Source organism: Ambystoma mexicanum, chromosome 1q, assembly GCF_040938575.1.
Source record: "Ambystoma mexicanum isolate Mex_15411 chromosome 1q, UKY_AmexF1_1, whole genome shotgun sequence".
NCBI classification, from domain to species: domain Eukaryota; kingdom Metazoa; phylum Chordata; class Amphibia; order Caudata; family Ambystomatidae; genus Ambystoma; species Ambystoma mexicanum.
The window spans coordinates 935043714-935064809 of NC_090922.1; the positions used below are offsets into that span (position 1 = coordinate 935043714).

At 43.2% G+C, this 21096-nt stretch overlaps 1 protein-coding gene across 2 annotated transcripts in view; it reads right to left on the reverse strand.

Moving 5' to 3' along the window:
* SLC35A3 (solute carrier family 35 member A3) overlaps positions 1 to 21096 on the reverse strand; it is a 643323-nt gene that overhangs the window by 435620 nt on the left and 186607 nt on the right. For both annotated transcript variants that reach the window (XM_069641592.1, XM_069641593.1), the window contains exon 2: positions 1669 to 1873. In XM_069641592.1, the coding sequence (XP_069497693.1) occupies positions 1669 to 1855 (187 nt within the window). In that variant the 5' untranslated portion in view covers positions 1856 to 1873. The remainder of the gene's footprint in view (positions 1 to 1668; positions 1874 to 21096) is intronic.

Here is a 21096-nt window from a genome sequence, read left to right on the forward strand (position 1 = left end):
TGAAAACTTTGTAATATTGAATACCGAACTGAACAAAAACTTTGAGAGCAAAGCTGCGAGTTAATGAAATTTAAATGGGAAAGCGCCCATGTCAAAGCAACAGATGAAATGGGAACGCAAGGGTGAAAGAGCATGACAAAAGGTGGGGAATCAAATAAGACCACTGCAAACTGAACTCTGTGAATAAATACAGTGCAACATAGCGCAAGACTGGTATGGGAGAGTGTGAAACTGCACATAAAGCCAAGAGGCCGACAAGGAGAAACTAAGGGAATGTAAATCTATACATAGGGCAAATACAGAAAAACCTATGTGGGCTGAAGAGTCAGAGGTTCCTGGTTCCGTGACCTGTGATGGGTGGACTGTATGGTGTAAGAACTGCACCTAAATAAAGGAACCTTCCATGGTGAAACAAATTAAGAAGGAGCACTGTGAATTAACTGTTAATGCATGGAGTTGTGTTAAACATTGAAAGACTGAGACCAGTATAAGTTGCTACATTGAAGTCTTGGGGAAGGAAACCCTGAGACTTAATGAACTGCCATGTTGTCTTGAGGACGGATCCTCAACACCCTTTTCTTTTTAACAGTGTTCCTTTTAGCTTTGGGAAGGGAACCCCGAGGATTATGTGCAACTGTATTACCTTGAACTTGAGGAAAGGGAACCTCAAGGATTTGTGAAAGTTTCCTGAACTTGGGGAAGGGGCGCTGGAGAGGAAGCCAGGAGCTCGAAGAAGCTCAGAACTCTGTGTTCATCACCATTTCTTTATTATTGACATCCCTACACATTGTTAGCTTTAGTTGTGAGGGCAATGATAGGTTTTATATACAGACACACATTTAAGTTAAACTTTCTGACTCAGACTTTCCTTAGTTTCGTTCAGTTAGGGAAATTCCACCTTTGCATGAGGCAAGTTAGGCATTCAACCATCCTGACATTTGATTTAATAAACCATCTTATTTTGTACTTTAAGTCTGTTGTCTGTGTCTTGCTTTATGATGCCTTCACAATGCATATATTGTATTCGCCATGACTATTTTGTGCGCAAAACCTGCCTCTCTTATTCTGAAAAGTATGAATATTACATCAATTACCTGTGCAGAATGGGATGCAGTGATGGCAACCAATTGATGACAATGCCATCATGGAAGTCACTGTTCTTCCAAACAGAGGCGGTGTCTACAGCAGTCAGAAATAAGGTCTAGGAAAACTCAAGATTCATTCCATGTAAAATGCAATTCCCCTACAAAAGTCAATGTTCCAATTGGGATGCAAAGATGAACTGCAATGAGCCAATCAGAAACGCTTAATGCTTCACCAGTCTGCTGATTGACTGTAGAGCATTTGAGATGTGCATGTTTTACATCGCCAAGAGACTAAGCCATCCCAAACAAAAAGGAACCATCCACAGCAGTTGTACCAACAACAAAAAAAGAAAAACAAAATAAGATCACAGGCACAAAAGAAGTTCAGACTCAACTTAATTCAACTGTGATAGCACAGTTTCCGATCCTGCCATTTCGTGGCACAGAGATCCCATGTGCGTTCCCAAAGAATTGGGAACAGACATGGGACAAAGCAGAGCAGAATCAGACCACGATAGGACACCACAGATCTCTCCACAGGTGGCATGTAAGAACATAACAAGAACTGAAAGGTGCTACGTACTGTTGTCTTTGTATACCAGCAAGATGCAAGCTGCGATTTTTAAGAACTCTGCCGCAACAACTGCGGTGGAGGACAGGTAACGAGGCCCCTCCTCTTTTAGTGTTCGCGAAAATCGCATTGTCAAAACCAGAGACGTCGTCTGAAAGACCAGGATCCCCAGCGAGATGTACTTCAAACTGACCAACATGGCTGAACGCTGACTGTGCTGAAAGAGAGTTAAAATACAAAAAGTTAAGCAAGAAAATAATACACCTTCAAAATTGGTCCTTTCCGTGAGGTTCTTTAAGTCTAACAATACAGTTTAACATGTAGGTTAGATTTTTGTAGTCTCACATTACTTTTCATGCTCTGTAATTGTGGCCTTCCACTCAGTTGGAATCATACCTTTTTGCTCAGCATGTTACTATAACTAATGCAAGGCTACATTATGCAATATGTGCATATGCCATTTCCTCTCTATAAAACAGAGTGTTATTTAAACTCAGGGTAGAAACAAAGAGTTCATATATTTTTCTAGCCTAACATTTACTTGACATGTCTCTCAGCACCCCATCACTCAAACTGCCTTCTTTCCGACTCCCCATAGCTCCTCCTGGAATTACTTAACAGAAATTCCAAACAAATCTGAAAATGAGTGCTTGCAGACAAATATTTGTAGTAGACATTGTAGAAATACTTCCTTTCAGTGCAGTATACTTGAAACATTTTACGATGTGCATTACTAATGTCACATGTGAGCAAACAATGTTCATTTAAAGGTGAGCATGGGGACATTAAGGGTTACCTAGGGTGACATTTATAACGTGCTTTGAAACACTTGTGTATAGGCGCGTTATAAATGCCATATCATATCATATCTTAAGAGTGAGCGGGAGGCAATAGGCAGGGGTGAGCGAGGATTAGTGGAGGCCAGAAGAGGTGAGCTAGAGTGGGTGGGTTGTTGGGAATGGGCAGGGTTGAGGCAGGGGGGTGAATGGGGTTGAGTTGGGGTAGAGTGGGGGAATGGCAGACAATGGAATGGAAGGGCAGATGAAGAAGGGTGTGCGGCCTGGACAGGGGACAAGGCAGGGTGGGCTGGCAGGTAGACACAGGGCATGGAAAAGTGGGTGGGCATAGTAAACGGGCGAGGAAGCGTGGGCGGGCAGGACAGGCATGTGTTGCGAGGAAGGGAGTGTGGGGTAGGCAGGGGCGAGGATGGATGGGCTGAAGCAAGGGTCAGTGGGTGGGGTTTGTAGACATGGGCTGAGGAAGTGTAGTTGGGGCAAGGAAGGGTGGGCTGGTTAGGTAGGGTGCAAGGGATGGTGGGTGGGGTATCCAGGGGCTGAGGAGAAGCTGTATGGAGAGGTGTGGAGTAGTGGTGTGGAATGTGGAGTACTGTGGTGGTTTGTATTGGGGGCATGGAGTGGGGTGGGGTCGAAACACGGTGCGGTGGATTTTAGTTTGGAGTGGTGGTCTGGAATTATGGTTTGGAGTGGAGGACTGTGGTGGTGTAATAGTGTGGAGTGTGGTGGAATAGTATTCTAGTGATGTGAAGGGGTGGTGGTGTGGATTTATGGAATTTCAGGGTGCTGTGGAATGGTGGTATGTTGTGAAGTGAGGCAAGATGGCCGGCATAGAGACAAGTGGAACAAAAAGGTAGAGTGGGCCATATGGCCTCTTCCGGCGCTGGACTGTGCTTAAGCATGCCTAGAAAGTAGGTGGGGCAGGACTGGCTGCCTTACCATAGACACTGGTTGAGGTTTTACTGCTTACATCTTGATATTGGTGACAGCCAAATTATGCTAATCATTGCCAACAAGTTCGGTCCTCACAACATTTGGAAATGTGCTAACAGTGCGCATGTGACTCATGGAACCCACATTTCTGCTTTAGATAACATCCTTACTGAATGTTCTTGGAATAGCTTCTTTATTGAGAAGTTTGGACGTCCCAGTGACACCATAATTAACTTCAATATAGCCCTTCTTGGTCTCTGGAAAGGATAATTTGCCATGGTGGATGTTGAACGTTTAATAAAATAGTCAAAATCCTCTCGTGCAATAGGGCCAGATGAGCTTGCTAATTTGGTTCTGAATAATGTTGCTTTGTTCCATGGGCAGATATTGTGTCTAAACTGTATTCATTTATTGCTCTTTGGGGGACTTTCCACAAACTTGGAGAATATGTTTCATAGTCGAAATAGTTAAATAAAAAGGCAACTATGCAACCCTGGTAACTACCGCCTTACAGCTGTTCTTCATGCCATTTAAAACATTTCTGCATTGTTGCTGCAGGAGGAGCTTAACACTTAGGCTAATTCAATTGGTAAACCCTATAAACGCAAAACAGGTTTTCGAAAACAATGCAGAACTTGTCTAAATGGCTTGATAATCCATTTATTGCGACAAGTCATGTTGTAAAAATCAGAGGCTTTTCTTGGCCTGCGTTGATCTTTCCAGTGCCTTCAACTATTTTCACCGACCTAGACTGTGGAACGAATGACAACTGGGGTATCCCGGCGAGACTTCTGAAATTATTGGTAGAACGACACACTGGCACATCTAGAGTCAAGTTAGACTTAATACTGCTGAGAATCTGGGTGCTGCGGTATAGACTTTTGTTGGGCTCCGACAGGGGTGAATTCTTGCACACTATCTTCTAATTCATATTTGTGTTACTTTGTAGAGGAGCTTTCAAACAGGCAACAATTCTCTCCCAAAATAGAGAACAGCCTTCTTATTCGCGGACAACAGTTTTATTTTATATAACCCAAATAGGGTTGCAAAGAGCTCGTAACGGTGTAAATCGACATTTAACCAAGAATAATTTGCGTTTGAATTTTGCAAAAATCTTCCATCTTAGTAAATTCATGTTCAAAAGCTTTGCAGAATTATACGTGTTTTATAGAAGGTTGCTGCATTAATTTAACATCCAAGTTAATCTATATAGGGTACTCACATCTATTGTAAATCTAGGAAAGGGGACATTTGTGCCAGGTTAAAAGCCAAATTGGCACCTCTTTATGAACAAATGCATAAAATCTTATTTAGATACTCTAAATTCACCTTCATTTCGTTAACGTTAATAATATGTTATGTCAGTAAGGTAGTTCCTTCAACCCTGTATCATCTTGAGCTATTGCCAGTTGATTGGAAATGTGTAAACAGTATGGGAGGAATGCTCTGGAAAAATGTAATAAGGCATGAGTTTGGTCTATCATCTATTGGTATTGCTATGAATAAAAGGATATGGCGTTTTTGTGGTGAGGTTGGGTCTCTTGAATCTCAAACATCTGTTGATAGACTGTAGTGATGCTCTCAACCTACAGACTTCCGCCTTTTGGTAAATTTATTAACAAAACTGAGGTCCTAGACCGTGACAATTTTTGGGCTAGGTTAATTAGTGGTAACCTGACAATGTTGACTAGTGCACTCATTCATTGTCTAATAGAAATTCATTATCTTTTGGGAGAGAAAATATGTGTAATATTTAGTGTTTCATTGCTGCTTCCTTATTGCATTACGGCACTAATATTGATATTTGATAATTGGTGAATTTTATGGTACCTTGTGCCTTATGACCATTGTTTATATTAATTAAAGTGCCACAATCGCCGCACTATAGTTTGGTTAGGAATATATCCCACAATGCAGCAGCGAAGCTTTTCAGAAATAAAAAAACTGCCATTTTTTTTCTCGCAATGAGAGATAACCAGGGTTATAATGGGAATAACCAGGGTTAGCTAAAAACAAAAAGTGGAAAAAATGCTATTTGGAGAAGGAAACAGGATAAAATGGAAACGGGCTAGAGGTGGGGAGGGGTAAAGAGGACACCATGAGAAATTTGGGATTGGGGGTCCTGTGGACCAAGTTCGGAGTTCAAACATTTTCACATAATCGGGGTTATAATGGGAAATAACTGGGCTTATTTTCGTGAGTCACACGAAAACAACCACGGTTATTTGCAGGAATGTATGTATAACTGGGGTTATGTGTAGTACATTTCAAATATGACCGCGTTTATGGAAAAGGAATTTTACAGCTGCAGTGAGGTGGGGGTAATAGGTGTAGCCAAAGTATATGGGCACTGGGTTACTTTAAGGAACCGAATGGTGCAATATGGGAAGTGGACAATGCCAAAGGCCATAGCCATTCGCTATGGCCAGTGGGCACCAATGAAACCTATTAGCTGTCAAGGGGTGCAATATGGAAAATGGAGATGCCCAAAGGCTATGTGACCAAAGGCCATGGCTAGTGTGCCAAAACAAAACCTAGTGTTGTGGCCACGACTGAAGGCCATGGCGAATGAGACCGGACAAAAGTTATTGGAGTAACAAGTAAAAGGCCCACGGTAAATGGTCATGGGCGAAGTACATGGTTAGTGAGTAAGAAAGGTAGTGTTTTAAAATAACCAAAGGCCAAAGGCCCTGGCTTGTGGGCCCGAACGAAAGACATGTAAAGTGGCCACGGCCAAAAGCTGAGGCCAAGTAGTGGGTCCAAAAGAAACATATTGGGGGAATGAAGGCCATGGCGAGTGGGCCCAAAAGACATGTAGAGTGGCCACGGCCAAAGGGTTTTGTTGAATTCAATCTGCACAACTTAAAGGGTGTGTGTCTGTGTGCATGTGTGTGTGATCAAGCACTGGTCTTCACGCAATTCCATTTAGCAACATTTTGGGTTTTATTCATTAAAAACAGTTGTTTATTATAATGGCATCCTGTGTGGCTAGTTGTTGTTTGGAATCGAGGTGCGCATTCAGGTCACACAACACCACCTGTAGCCATCACTGATAGTTCACCTCCAGTTCTGACCCACAACACATTCAGTTGAAAGGATTTTTTTCAAACCTTTTAAACCCACTATACATTTCTTGGTGTTGTGGATATATAACATTACTGACTGTAATTGTATTTCTGATGCTAGTATCTGCTAAGATTCACATGCTGCATAGGCCGACATCTAGTGGTAGTCGCAGAGTATTACATGATTTGTTTTCGAAACTCGAAAAGGGACGCTGACTGGCCGTGTTAATAAGAAGATTCTTATTTTGCAGTCTGTAATACAACTGTTGGCCAGCTGGCTTTAAAAAAGAGTTGTCAATTGATCAGTGTTCTAATTGGTGCCACAGTAGAGATGACTAGTGACATTCAGACTGCTGAATGTATCAAAAATGGAACAAAATTGGAAGATACTAGTCACTTTGTTCTAGCGCACCTTTTTTTTTTAAAGATCTAAAGAAATATATATTGTTCATGAGACTCGATTCAAAGGTGAAAAGACATTTATTGAATTATTCCCTCGACACGTGTTCCCCAATGTTATTGGTTCTTCAGGAGGGTGTCACAACGACAAATTCATTTCATTATAATTCTTCAATATGATATGAACATGATGCATCCCTATAAAGCAATAAACAAATAAATATAGTGTTCAACAGTATTTGAAAGAAAAACATTTTTTGAGTTAAAAAAAGTAGATTCAAAGCCAAGAGAGAACAAGGCAGTTGATTACATATTGTTGATGCATGTTTTTTTGATTTCATGGGTACATTTATGTAACTTGATCTATGTTAATGTTTTAAATTTATGACCGATGGTTTAAATTTATAACCAATGATGCTAAAAAATCATTTGATATTCCTAAATGAATCACTTCTAGCGGAACTCCTGTGTTTTATGTTCTCACATTATTTAGAAAACAAGAAGGCTTAATTTTCTTGTGTTATTCCATCCGGTTTTGCAATGGCTTGCAGGATGTTCCGTGTTCATTTGATGCAAACTTGATTGTTTGCAACAATGTTTTGCATGAGTTTTCCCCTTTCAAAGGTAATGTGAGTTATCAGCAAAGCGTTTGCGTCTAAAAGTGAATCAAAAGAATATTTGATCCAAATGTCTAATGATATCGTATTTTATACAGGCTACACATAAAACTTGATTCAAAAGTGGGCTATAGTCTACATGGTCTCACCTTATAGTCTTCCGATTGAGACTTGCGTTTCTGTTTCCTTTCGGCTTTCCCAGGTTGGACAGAGCACAGAATTAGTTAAAAAATGGTAGCTTTTTATAGGCGTTACGTCACGATGCTCGGCAATCGTGTGAGATGTTACAGATGTTCTGAAGCGCCATGTTGGGTCGGGTTACCACGTATTAGACAAGAACAAATAGCGTGACTGATCAAAAAAAAGACCTAATGGGCGGATTTTGCAATTGCTAATGAGCAGAGATACAACCTTTTGATGATTGTTCGCGATTCCCCATTTTCCCAAAAATATGTTCAATGTATCAGAAAAAATGTTTTTGATGTTTTTAATTAGAAAAGGGTGGTTGATGGGGAATGTGGTTACAGATATTAAATATTGATCCATTCCCTATAGTTTATATAAGTTGTGGACTGTGCCTTTTAATCGATTGCTCTAATTTTAAATAGAAATGGTCGCTCAAAATAAGGGCCAATGTGCTCTTAATAGGATGGTATGACAGTTGAATATATACATAGAATACCAGAGTTGGCTTTGTGATTTTCAAACAACATACAATTATTTGCATTTTGTACAAAATCAAAACATGAATTCTAAATCAAGGTTATAGTAAAATATACATAACAAATCATTGATATTGAGAATGAGGCTAGAGAAGGTGTCCAAATTCTGAATCCGAGTTGAGGCCTGTGTGACAACAGTCTAGAGAACATATCCAAAATGCTTCTCTCTGTCTCAAATGTTTTTCAAAATTGCCACCTCTGGAGGATAACTCAATTTTTTCCAGCCCAAAAATTTGATTTTGTCCATATGTGTTTCAACATGGTCATTTAGAAAATGTAATCCAAGTGGTAATCTGAAGTCTTTATTGATGATTGTTCTAATATGTTCCGAGATCCTTGTTTTTAACATCCTAATGGTACTACCACATATAATTTGGAACATTGACAATTTAGAGCATACACTACGCATTCACTTTTGCAACTGATGAAATCTTTCAGCTTATAATCGTAGCCGTTAGGCATACTTATCTTGGTCAGACCATTTTCCGAATATTGGCACATTGTGCATGTTGCACATTTGAATTTCCCTGTTAGGGTGGCAGTATTCCATAGTTGGGTGAGCCCTTTTTGTTTCCTGTGTTGTTCAAAATGTGAGGGACTTTAGATTTCTGGCTCTTTTGAAAGTTATATTTGGTTATATATGGTTGATTCGGTCTAAAAATGGTTGGAGATCCGGATCTAATTTGAGTAGATACCAGTGTTTTTGTAGAATTTGTTTGAGTAGTTTGGTTTCAGAATTAAATGTTGTTACAAATCTTAATTTCTGTTTGCTGCTTGTTTATGTTTTTCAAATTCCTCTTGTTCAGTACAATTTCGTTTGATGCACAAGTATTTTCCATATGGAATGTTGTTGATTATATGTGGTGGATGGTTGCTTTTAGCAAAAAGTATGCTGTTGCCTGAGGATGGTTTCACATATAATGTTGAGTGTATCTTATTGTCTTTAATGTATAGTTCTAGATCTAAGAATTGTATTTTCTCATTGCTTTCTTCCATTGTCAGTTTCAGGTTAAAGATATTATCATTGAGATAATTGTGAAATTCCTTAAGTGATGTTTTGTTGCCTTTTCAGATCACCAGAATATCATCTATATATCTCCCCAGTATATGATTTGCTGTCTTTCTCTGAATTAACTGCGTTTCCAAGCATGTTGTAATTCATATGCTCCCATATAAAGATTGGCATAAGCAGGGGCAAATGTGTCGCCCATCGCTGTCGCTTTTATCTGCCTATACAATTGTTTGTTGAATAGAAAAATGTTAGTGGTGAGGGTAAATTCCAACATTTTGCATTTCATCTCATTTTAATATAAAAAAAAATATTCATCTAGTCTGTAGAAATGTTCAAGCTGTTTGTATACCTTTATTGTGAAGTATGCTTGTGTACAATGCATTCACATCGAATGTCACAAGCCTGGAGTCAGAATCCCAGTCGATAAATGTTAGCTGTTGAATAACATCTTTTGTATCTTTAATGAAAGAAGATACATTTTGGACCAGTGGTTGTAGATAGGTTTCTATATATGCTGATATTGGTTCTGTTAAGGACCCTATGCTGTTGATTATAGGTCTGGTGTTTGGTAATTGATCAAAATGTTTATGAATTTTAGGAAGGAAGTATATGCTGGAACTAATGGGGTATATCCCTAGTGTGACATCCACTGTACCCATGGTCCTTCACATGCCGAGGTCCCTCAGATTGTCTTGTTTCAGACATGAAGTTGCATGAAGTGTAGCATGAGGACAGATGTGATAAATCAGAGAATAGCAATAAAGCAAGAAACATCCATGCACCTTCGACTCCAGCAGGGGAGGAAGAGTGGGCACATGTGAATCTAAGCAGATATAAGGATCAGAAATATGATTACAAAGAGTAATGTATGACTTCTGAGGCTTGTTGATCTGTTTATATCACATGCTTTGCATAGGTTAGCGAGCAGTATCTGGAGAAGGAGGCAGGTTGTGAGAAGGTAAAGCGGCAAATAGATGTTTCAGCACTGCTTGTCTCACCTGCGAATCTGATTTAGAGTGTGTATCGATGCTGTAATGATGTGTAAATATATGAACTGAGCTCCAAGTAGCTGCTTTTCAAATTGCGTCTAGGGGTACATTTGCAATAAATGCTAGAGTGGCTCCTGTACTCCTTGTAGAGTGAGCTCCAGGTGTAAAAGGTAGAGTTTTCTCAGATAATGAATAGCAGAACTGTATGCATTCAGAGATGTTTTTATGGGAGGGCAAAAGGGGCACTTTCCCAGGGCCCCCACCTTGTAGGGGGGGCCCACAAGGCTGCCTGATCTGAAGAAGTAAGATTGCATTGTTCACCAGTCTTAAATAGCACATGTCAGGATATTTTATGGGGTGCTGCTGAGGCTCAAAACCCATTGCCGTTCTGTTTTGACAAGTACATTCTGCCATGATCAATTCATCATGTATTGCTTTCTGTGTTCACTGTGGTATACATAATTTGTGTGTTCCTTACGGCACAACTCTGTAGCATTCTTTCCTTCCTGTGGGAATTATGTTGATCATGTGCAATAGGCAACAGTGAAATGCATATTGATAAATTGAGTGCCACAATGGTTCAGAAGTTAGCTCAGTGTGTGAAGCACCCATTGCAGAGATATGTGTTCATAATGAAAATTAGAATATCATATTCCAGCATGGCTGGCCAAGTCTTTCCTATGTCTGAAGTTTATAAACCTGCCTGCATATGTACTTGGTTTTGCAGAAAAACATCTGCTATTATCAGCAATGTACCTGCACCAAATGGGGGTTGCTATAAAAACTAACATATCATCTGTATGGTGAAGGTCTAGAAATTGGTTTGTTCAGATGGGGTGTTGTAAAACCTAGGCAATTGCCTCCAACGATGGCATAAACTGTTACTCCAAGAGGTAAATAAGTATCCAAATTCAAGACTATGGAACAAAAGCGTTTGTGCTTGTATCCTGCATTTGCCAGCAGACCATACAGTGATCCTGGTCAAATCATCTAATATATCTTACATTACTGTGCTGTCTTCTGTGAGATTTGCCTTCTTGCATGCTGCTGGTATCGTTTAACCCATTACTTGATCTTTCTTCTTATGTAGGGCATTTGGGTGGAAGGGTTGGTAGACAGAAGAGAGCGGACCAGATGTTGCCAGCCACAGGCAAGCATATTTTAAGATCTGCTTGTTTGACACAAAAAAAAGAATGTGTCTTTATACAGACAGACTGAGATTAGAAGTGGGATATGGTTTTCAAATAGTGTTGCCATTAGATATCAAAGGAACAAATGCCTGTGGTGTGCGATATAAATATGCACTATTAAAGTTGAAGCAACCCTATAGCCAGTGAAACCATGAACAAGTCTTTTATGAAGATCACACCATGAGAAGGAAATCCCTCTGAAGGGTTAACAATTTTGGAAGGTTTAGGGACTGGCATATTGTGAGGTGGTGTACGCGGACAGTGCAGCTAACTCTTCAATAGTGTTAAATACTAAACCAGAGTCTAGTAGGTAAAGCATGTAATGTATAATGTTAGAAGTGGAGCATTCAATTGGGTTTAAGGATTGTGTTCTGCACCAGATGACAAACCCTTTCCACTTGTTGAAGTAACAGTGCCTGGTGTTAGGTTTACATGCCTCTTTAAGGATGTCCATACACCTTTGAGGAAGGTTTAGGTGGCCAAACTCTATGACTTCAGTAGCCAAGCTGTTAAGTTCATAGATTAGGATGTGGATGGAGTGTTGTCTCCTGGTGCTGGGACAGCATGTTGAAATGTGCACAGATGTTTAATTGGTTTGCACATCGCTAGTTTGAGCAGGTGTGGACACCATAGTTGTCTTGCCCACATTTGAGCAATCAGAATTAGCGTGACTTGTTCCTGGTGCATCTTGTGCACTCTCCGGCTGTGGAGAGATGTCAATGGAAAAGTATAAGCAAATTTCCCTGACCATCTCATCCACAGGGCGTTCCCCTTGGATCCTGGTTGGGGAAACCTGGATGCGAAGTCTGGGCATTGTGCGTTTAGGCTTGTGGCGAATAAGTCTATATGAGTATAACCCCACAGGGAGAAGATTTAGTGTAAAATATCTTCGTTGATTTGCCACTCATGTTCTTAGGGTAGAGGATTTCTACTCAGAGTCTGCTAAAGTATTGACTTCCCCAGGAACATGTTGAGAGACTAGGAACATGTTCTGCTTGAGTGCCCACTTCCAAATTCTCTGGGGTAGCTTGGACAGATTTTGAGAGTGTTTGCCTCCCTGTAAAACATGGCAGTGGTGCTATCTGTGAGGACTTTCACTGTTTGACCTGCTAGTTGTTGCTGAAAAGCTTTCAGAGCATTGCAAACCGCTAGAAGTTCGAAGAGGTTGATGTGGTTTTGGGCAGTGTTGTGTGACCACTGGCCGTGAGCTGTGTGGTGAAGGTGGTGGGCTCCCCAACTGGAGGTTGATGCGTCTGTAGTTAGTATTGCTTGAATTGGTGGATTGCAAAAGGGTTTTCCTTTTAATAGATTGTCCTTGGACCACCAGTGAAGAGCCAGTACTAGGGTTAGCAAAACAACCACTAGATCATCCCACTGACTGTTTGCCTGAGACCATTGTTTTGCTAGCTATTCTTGCATTGGGTGCATGAGCAGCCGCGCGTGAGGGACCAGGTAAATGCATGAGGCCATCATCCCAAGCTGGCGCATTGCCTTGCGTACTGTTATCTGGCAACATGCTAGATAGTGAGGTACCTGCAACAGCATGTTTTGCACCATATCATTTGAGGGGAAGAGTAGCTCCTGTCTTGTTTTTATTATCGCCCCCAGGAATTGTTTTGTATGACTGGGTATGAGGCTTGATTTTTCTCGTTGATAGAGAATCCCAATTGGAACAGAAGGTTTATTGTTCTTCAGGGGTTGTCTCTGCAAATTTGAATAGACACCCCTGTTATCAACCAGTCGTCTATATAAGGGTACACTGGGATTGACTCTCTGCGTAGGCACGCGCTAGCCCCCTAGTTCCTTGGTGAATACCCTTGGAGCCGAGGCTATGCCGAAGGGGAGCAGCTTGAACTGGTAGTGTACTCTGCTATTTTGAAGCACAGATATTTTCTGTGCACTGGTAATATTGAAATATGAAAATATGCATCTCTCATATCCAATGTTGCCATGTAATCCCCCTGTTTTAAGAGGGGAATTACTTCCTGAAGCATAGTCATGCAAAACATTTGTGGCTTGACATACAAGTTCGCTGGACGCAGGTCTAGTACTGGGCGCATTGTAAAGTCTTTGGCAAAAGGAAGTATGTTGAATAGATTCCCTTGTTTACCTATTTCGCCGGGATGATTTCTATGGCATCCTTTTCCAGCAGTGTTTTGACTTCCTCTAGCAGAATGCGCTTGTCCTCTGCTGTCATCTTTCTGTGTTGTGGCGGGTGTTTGGATGGTCTCTGTAGAAGTTCTATACAACAACCGCCCGCCACAGTGGGTAACACACACTTGTCTGAGGTGATCCTCTCCCATACGTGGGTGAATTGTGAGATATGGCCTCCTACAGGAGTAGCATGGGAGTGGGACTTGGAGCGGGGCATTATTGTTTGGGTGGGGTGGTGCCCCTGGAGGAGGAGGATCTTCCTCTACTCCTGGAACTTTTGTAGCCTCTTTGAAAGTTGGAGGAGGAATGGTACTGAGAGGTGCACATGAAGGTGACTGGCTACCCAGGTTGTGACAGAGAATCGCTGTGGGCCCTTCCCACGGAAGAACCTTCTGGTATTAAAGGCCCCTCTTTGGACAATGGGCTTGTTGGAAATCTGACTGAGAGACTTAAGGGTTATCATATTCTTCATTGGCACTCTTAAGAGCATCCACAACTGCCTTATCGAAAAGGGCATTGTGCTCAATGGGCATATTTAATAGCGTGGCCTGCGCTTCTAACTTCAATCTTGACATTCCTTAGCCAGGCATGACGTTTTATCAACGTGCCCTCGGCTATAACGCGGCCTGCGTTGTCTGCGGCATCTAAATTGCTTTTTAAGATGCCGTTGGCCACTTGCTTGCTACTGTCTTTAAGAGCTGTGATTTTAGAGGCTCTGGAACAGCTTCAATTTGTTTTTCAAGCGTGTCCCATTTGTGGCTGTTACAACTGGTATTGTTGGCTATTCTAGTTTGGTAGGCAGCCGAGGAAGCCACCTGTCTGCAAATGGTGTAGATTGTCTTGCTTTCTTTATCAGGCAAGGCCTCCACAGAGGCCAGAGGTGTGCCTGCTCTCTTTCTTGTTTTAAGATTGCAAGAGGGGGATAAACTGTGTGCCACATTTCTTGTCGCCAAGGATATCTTGCACAAAATCCTTGTCGATCTGTGTCTCCTGGGTGTCAACTTTAAAATGTTGGCTGGCCCTAAGAAGAAGCTTGTTAAATTGGAGCTGGTTATCAATTGGTGAATCAGCTACTGGTTGATCCTGGTTACCTGGGGATTGGATGATGTAGATGTCATCATCGTCATCATAATATTGATCCTGGCCTTATTGGCCTCCTTGGTCACCCTGGGTACTGTGGTTCTGACAACCTGAGGGGTCCACAATATAGATGTCTTGAGAGGGGTCAAGAGCCAATGGAGTGGCATGGGCCTGTCTGGAGGTACTAGGCTCAGAGGTGTCTAGACGAGGCACCTTGGCAGGTGGTGTGTCCCTGATTGCCCCCACTCCCTGTGTTATGGCCTGAGGATTTCTAAATTCATCAGGGTGTCTGTCCATAAAATCTACAAAACAGGACATCCTCCACATGATCTCATCAAAGCTTTCTGGAATCCACTCAGTTGATTTTGGGACGACTGAGGGGTAGGAGTGCTATGCAAGGTTGTGGGCTCCTTGTGACGTAGGATATTAGAGAGGGGGTCCTGGGATGTAGTATAGCCACTGTCCCCTGAGTTAGAGCCCTGGGAAGGTAGGGGCGTTGAAGACTTAGGTGTTTGACGTTTTAGGTCATAGAAGGGTGGGTGGGATGTGTTTTTTAATGAGCTCTCTCATTTTGGACATGCGAGAAGGGGGCGTTGAAACTCCTTTCAATGCATGTCCTTTGGTGCAGGAAAGGAGTGTCTTTTTAGGCGCGGTGCCTGAAACAGGCCTTATTGGCGTCTGTTTTGGAGACCTGTCATGTGGTGAGCATGAGCGCTATGGCCCAGAAGACAGGGATCATTTATAGGACCTCTCCTTAGACACGGCGATGCTCGAACGGGTCGATGACTTTGTCTACGTTGAGCCGTGGGGTGTGTTCTTAGTGTGGGTGCCTTTGCTGCTGGGCAACGTCTCCATCACAGGACCGCTGGCCTGCTTGCTGGAGTCGGGGGCACGCACATGGGGTTCCTTAGGAGCCTAATCGCCCTCTGCGTCACTTAGGATGCCGATGATGCCTTCAATGGATTCCCCCACCACGTCTATGGAGGCTTCGGCCTGCATGGTGTGGGTGGCCCAGTACTTTGTTCGGTGGTCCTTTAGCATTGTGCCCTGAAAAGTTTGCAGGACTTTGAAGTCTTTTCGGGGTGGCCCCTCAGCAGACAGTGATTGCACACTTTGTGCGTGTCCCTTCAGGGGTATTTCCTGTTACAGGATGGGCAAAATGTAAATGGAGTATTCCCCATGGTGAAAGGGAAAGGCAGCGTGGCGGTGAAAAGGAAGATAGGGGGGCATCAGAAAATGCATTCTACAGCAACTAAAAAGTGTAAGAAACCACCCCCCACTCTCCCTACTGTGAGAGGCCGGGGCCTAGGAAGGCTGCAGTCGTTGTTCGTTGAGGCAGTTGTAGTCGTCGATGATGTTGCCGTCTGTCGAAAGCTGCCGAAGCAGTTGGTAGTGCGTCAGGCGATGGGAGGTTGAAGAAAGGATAGGAAGAAAGTCTAAAGTTAAACTTTGTCTCGCAAAAGGTGTTAGCCGGAGGTACCCTGCAAATTATCGACCAGCCACGATGGTGGAAAAAAACAATCTAAGGGACCTCGACCTGTGTGAAGGACCATGGGTACAGTGGACATTACACTAGGGATAGTATTACTGACACGCCCAGTCGATGTCCCTTTGCGAGTTTAAAAAACAAATCATGTAATACTCTGTGGCTACCACTAGGTGTCGGCCTATGCAAAGCATGTGATCTAAGCAGATCAACAAGCCTCAGAAATTATATATACACACATATATGTATACACACACACACACATGTTTTCATGCTTGTTATTGTAGGAAATACGTTGTGTTCGAGTTTTTAATAAACTATAAACACAAAAAAACATGTTCATGATCATCCTTACTGCCCTAGTTCTCTTTAAGACTCGCCCTAAAGAGAACTAGGACTGCTGGTCATCAGATTACTAGTGGCAGTAAAAGCCACACTTACAGAGATTCTACCCTAGAGTATGGACAGCACACAAGGACAGGTATGAATACACAGAACTGGGACAGTCATATGAGCCTGGTAGAACAGTGGCCCAGTGTAAAGACTTTTGCCCTACCCCCACCACCGGGAAAATGCCATTTTGCCTTCTCCCTCGTACGTCAGGATATAGGGCATGTAACACCCTCTTCCACCAGTTCCATAGTGTATAGAGCATGAGTCCCAGCATTGAGAAAGGTGGCTACAAAGGGTTGTGTGATCTGAATGGGGTGTAGGAGAAGGATGTGTGATGAGCCTGAAGTGCTCCAGCAGCCAGAGATGTCAGAATAGCATGCCCCTAGCATGCAGAACCAGAGAGAGTTCTCTCAAAACTCTCACAGGTGTAAACTCATGTACAAGGAGCCAAAGCAAGAAACAGCCCAAAGGAGCACAGCCTCTTCATGGGAGAAGCGAGCAGGAGGGGTGGGGTTTACGCAACGAGGGCAATCTTAGCTGAACCAGATAAGCAACTGTCTCGAGCATCAGTGGCATCCCACAGACATCAATATATTGGAATATTAAGTGTAACATTCGGGGACTCAGTAGCAGTCTTACCAGTCCCAGTCTACATGTACGCAGACAGGAGGCAGTGTGCATGAACACTTAGTGGGAAAGGGGGCGATGGCTAACCCCCTTCTGGAACTGCCACTGGAATAATAGTGCTGTACATATTGCAAACTGCCAAAAAAAAACACTATTTGGGCTTGGATTACAGCTATGGACTAGCAGAGCACGGAGTCTCTGCTGAAAGCTTGGCCTGTCCTCTGTCTGCCATATGTAGTGTGTACAGCATGTGAAGGGGCAGGATGTTGGCAGAGTTTCAACACATGTGCAGCTCACCTTGTATGCCTCACCTGCACGGCCTTGACACAGCAGAAGCCGGTCTCTCTCCAGGAAGTTTGAGCGTATAGCTTCCATTGCATTAACAGAGGAAGAACAGTAGTCTCCAGGCTGTAAACAAATGTGTGCAGCAAGATTCTGCTGGTCACAGTATGTGTTACTAAGTCACAAGGCCCCTTACTAGTTGTGTCAGCATGTCACCCACTCTAACTTCAGCTGAGCAAAGGCAGCTGCAGGAAATAAGGGGCACTTCTTCTAGATCGTATAGCGACCTTTAACTTAGGCGCCAGCATAGTGCCCCCCTCTGCAGTGTCACCACAGGAGTGCAGCTAGGTCGCCTAATGGTTGCTCTAATCCTGAAAAGATTAAAATAAAGATGACCTTCGGTTTCCATAATATCAACCATACAGTTGCATGCATAACTTGTTTGATTTTAGCTGCTGTGAAGAATCCTACGGATCCCTCAGTGAAACCCTCCCTAAAGTCTCTTCTCAGGTGGCCTTCCAGACTTTGGGGGTGGTGTACTGCAGTAGGATCACCTGAGAGAAGACAGGGACCACAACGTTGAGGAGATCCTGTGGTGTGAGTCACAGTATGTTTCCTTTGAAAGGGAACATATTTCCAAATTGCCAAAACAGGTAAGGGCTTATTGTCATTATGATGTCCCTGAATCACATAAAATCTGTGACTCTGGGCACACATACTATAAAACAAACCTTAGAAAGACCCTTCAAAACATTTCAGGATAAACACCCCAAAGGTATAATGGAAAGGAATGTAGAAGTTTTGACTTTAATAGTGTCATGAAGCAAGCTAAGTCACACAGGGTAGCAGAGATGGTGAGGAGCCAGACCCATGGTAGATGTCACATTTTCACCTCTTGCAGGTGCACCGGGAAAAGGCAGCCAGCACACACCAGCAGGGGCATAGAAAAGGCCCAAACTAGGGAAGAACCACAATCCTCAGCAGCCTCTGCACCTGGAAGGCACAACCCACAGAACCTGCAAACTCCTCAGGCAACGCCCAGACCTACGCGCATGCGCGCCCAACTAACGCTTGTTTGCGCTCGATACTTTCAATTGTACGGACGCACCTTGAAGCAGCTACCGGCAGGCACACTCATTGCAGTGCCACAGCCTCTCCTGCAGCAGCCTTCGCAGGCCCCGCTGACAAGCAGATAAGTGCTGTGATAGTAGCGCAATTGTGTTGAAGTGGAAAGTGAGACTAGCACCGGGCACCGGGGGGGGAACCACTAACCTGCATGTCATTGTGTTGGAGGTCGCACATCCGTTACAGCGCATGTGCTAATGTGACTACAGTACAGTAGGCAGACAAACATTGTGTACATGTTAAGGGGGGGAACTACCTGCATCCTCTTTGACGGACCACAGGCGCTGCAGTTACTACGCCGGCTCGACGGCTTCTGAGACAGCTGTTCAGCGGAGACTGGCTCCGGACTATGCGCATAAATGAAGCTATGTGTTTTCACTTGATGACACAAAAGCAACCTGTTCATACTGTGTTTATCCAATTCCATACAGTGTTTAGCCTATTGCTCGCGACAAAGCAAAGTGTTGCATTATGCTCTGGTATTTCCCATGGTATAGGCAGCAAGGTTCTTATGGCAACATATCTGCACATTTAAGCAAGTTCATGTTGGTCTTTGCTAGTCACTGAATCAGGGTCAGTTGGTGCTCAATTAAGGGTACTTTTGGGCAATCTCAGTGGGCAACGGTGCGAGTGCTCAGGGGCAAACTCAGTGAGGGAAGCAACTGAGTGATACAGCCTCATCCAGAATGCAGGAATGTGAGTGTGTGAAGCATGCTAGAGAGAACGATCTGGCACACAACAAACCAAAGCCAAGGAGTGCTGGCTGGCAAACCCAAGAGCCAAGGGGCATGCTTTCCCCTCAAAAACCCACCTATCCATTACCACTCCCTAACCCTTTTTCTGGTCATCCTACTACCCTCTACCTATCTAACCCACGGACCCTAACCCTCTTTCCCCGTGGTGGTTGCAGTGGCCAGTGTTTCTGCGCATGCAGCCGCCAAAACCCACAAGAGAAGGAAGGAGTTTGTGCTGCCTCTGCGCTGGACCATGCCTCGCTCTGACAAATAGACTGTCTTCCTCTGTAACTACAAATCCTACTGATTTATCCTTAAATAACTTTAAGGGAACTTAATCTACCCTTAAAAATCAGAAGTTGTCTAAGAAAACTAACATTGTTGTTGCGGACTGGGAGTCCCCTAACCCCATAAGTACTCAGACGAGGAAAAGGGCTGAAGAGGTATGCTGTAAAGTAGTCAGGCAATTAAGCCTAACAGCCCACACCTAAAGGAACCTGTGAGGCAAAAAAGGCCCCATCAGATGCAGGAAATCAGAAGGAGCTGGAACTATGACTGGAGTGCAAGCTGGAACAGCAGAAGCAGAAAGAAGAAGGCACATAGCTGGAAAGCCAAGCAGAAGTGGGAGAACCAGAGGAACGCCGGAACATGGATACAGCAGCTTTCGCCTGCTTGTTGTGAGGGGGTCCTGTTCCCCCAAACACTGAAGTGCAGAGGCTGCGCAGAAGAAGGCAGGCAGGAGAGTGGTCTTTCCCCATGTGAGCCTGATTGCTGTGGTTGTGTGTAGAGAACGTTTTGGAGACAGAGGGGAGGAGCTGTTGTCAAGCCGTGGGTCTCAGGAGTGACAGGGGCTACTTAAACATATGGCTGAGCCTGAGACACCCTCAGTGAAGAAGAGTGTGGGTTCACATGAAGCCAGAAGCAGTAGAGGTTGCGGCAGAAGTTGTGGAAGTTGCACGACCCGCAGAACAAGGATTACAGAAGCCAGTGTGAAACCTGGTGTTATAATTCCTTGCGTGAGCACTGCCGGCAAAAGTATCCAGTTTCCTATTCACTTGCTTATTGTCAGAAGCGAGCTGAAGTGGTTTGTTGAAGCTTTAATAAGCCAACAATGGAAAAGTAGCATTGCGTGTATTGGTTTATTACTTTATACTCGCGTGAAGAGCAAACGCTGCTAAAACCCATTGTTAAACCTTAAAGACTGTAAACCCTATGAACAAGTGGCTGTGTGTCTCGATTAAGAAGAGTGAACGTTGCTAAGGCCATTGCTTAATAATGAATATTGATAAAATAATTATTAAAACATTTAACCTTTGAAAACTACATCAAGAAATGGTCGCCAGAGCCTAACTGTGATTCCCAAAGGAAGACTGAACTCTATCCTTTACTTTCAAGTAGGCACACCTTTTCTATTGCTACAATTGAAGAGAAGAGCAAGCATTGCCCAAGCCAAGAGTCTCCCCATACTAACAGTGAAAATAACTCTTTTTCAAAGTCAAAAAGCATTCTAACTTTTTTGTGAACCCAAAACGAGTTTAGCCTTGCCTAGGAAACAATTGTGCAAGCATTACCTGAAGCCAAGAAAGTGGCAACAAGGCTCATCGGAAATTGTTGGGACTAATAGTTGGCAGAAAGGTAAAGACAAAGTTGGGAAAGGGAAACTGGCTGCTTGTAAAGTTAATTTCAAAGTTGGCACAACGTATATTGCCAAAGACTGTGAAAGGAAGAGAGAAGTGGGTCATAAAGGCAAACCTAGGTTGTTATTGTGGCAGACAGACAAGAAAGGCAAAGAGGCTGCCCCTTTTGAAGAGATATATTCAGAGGAAGAGTGCCTTGTA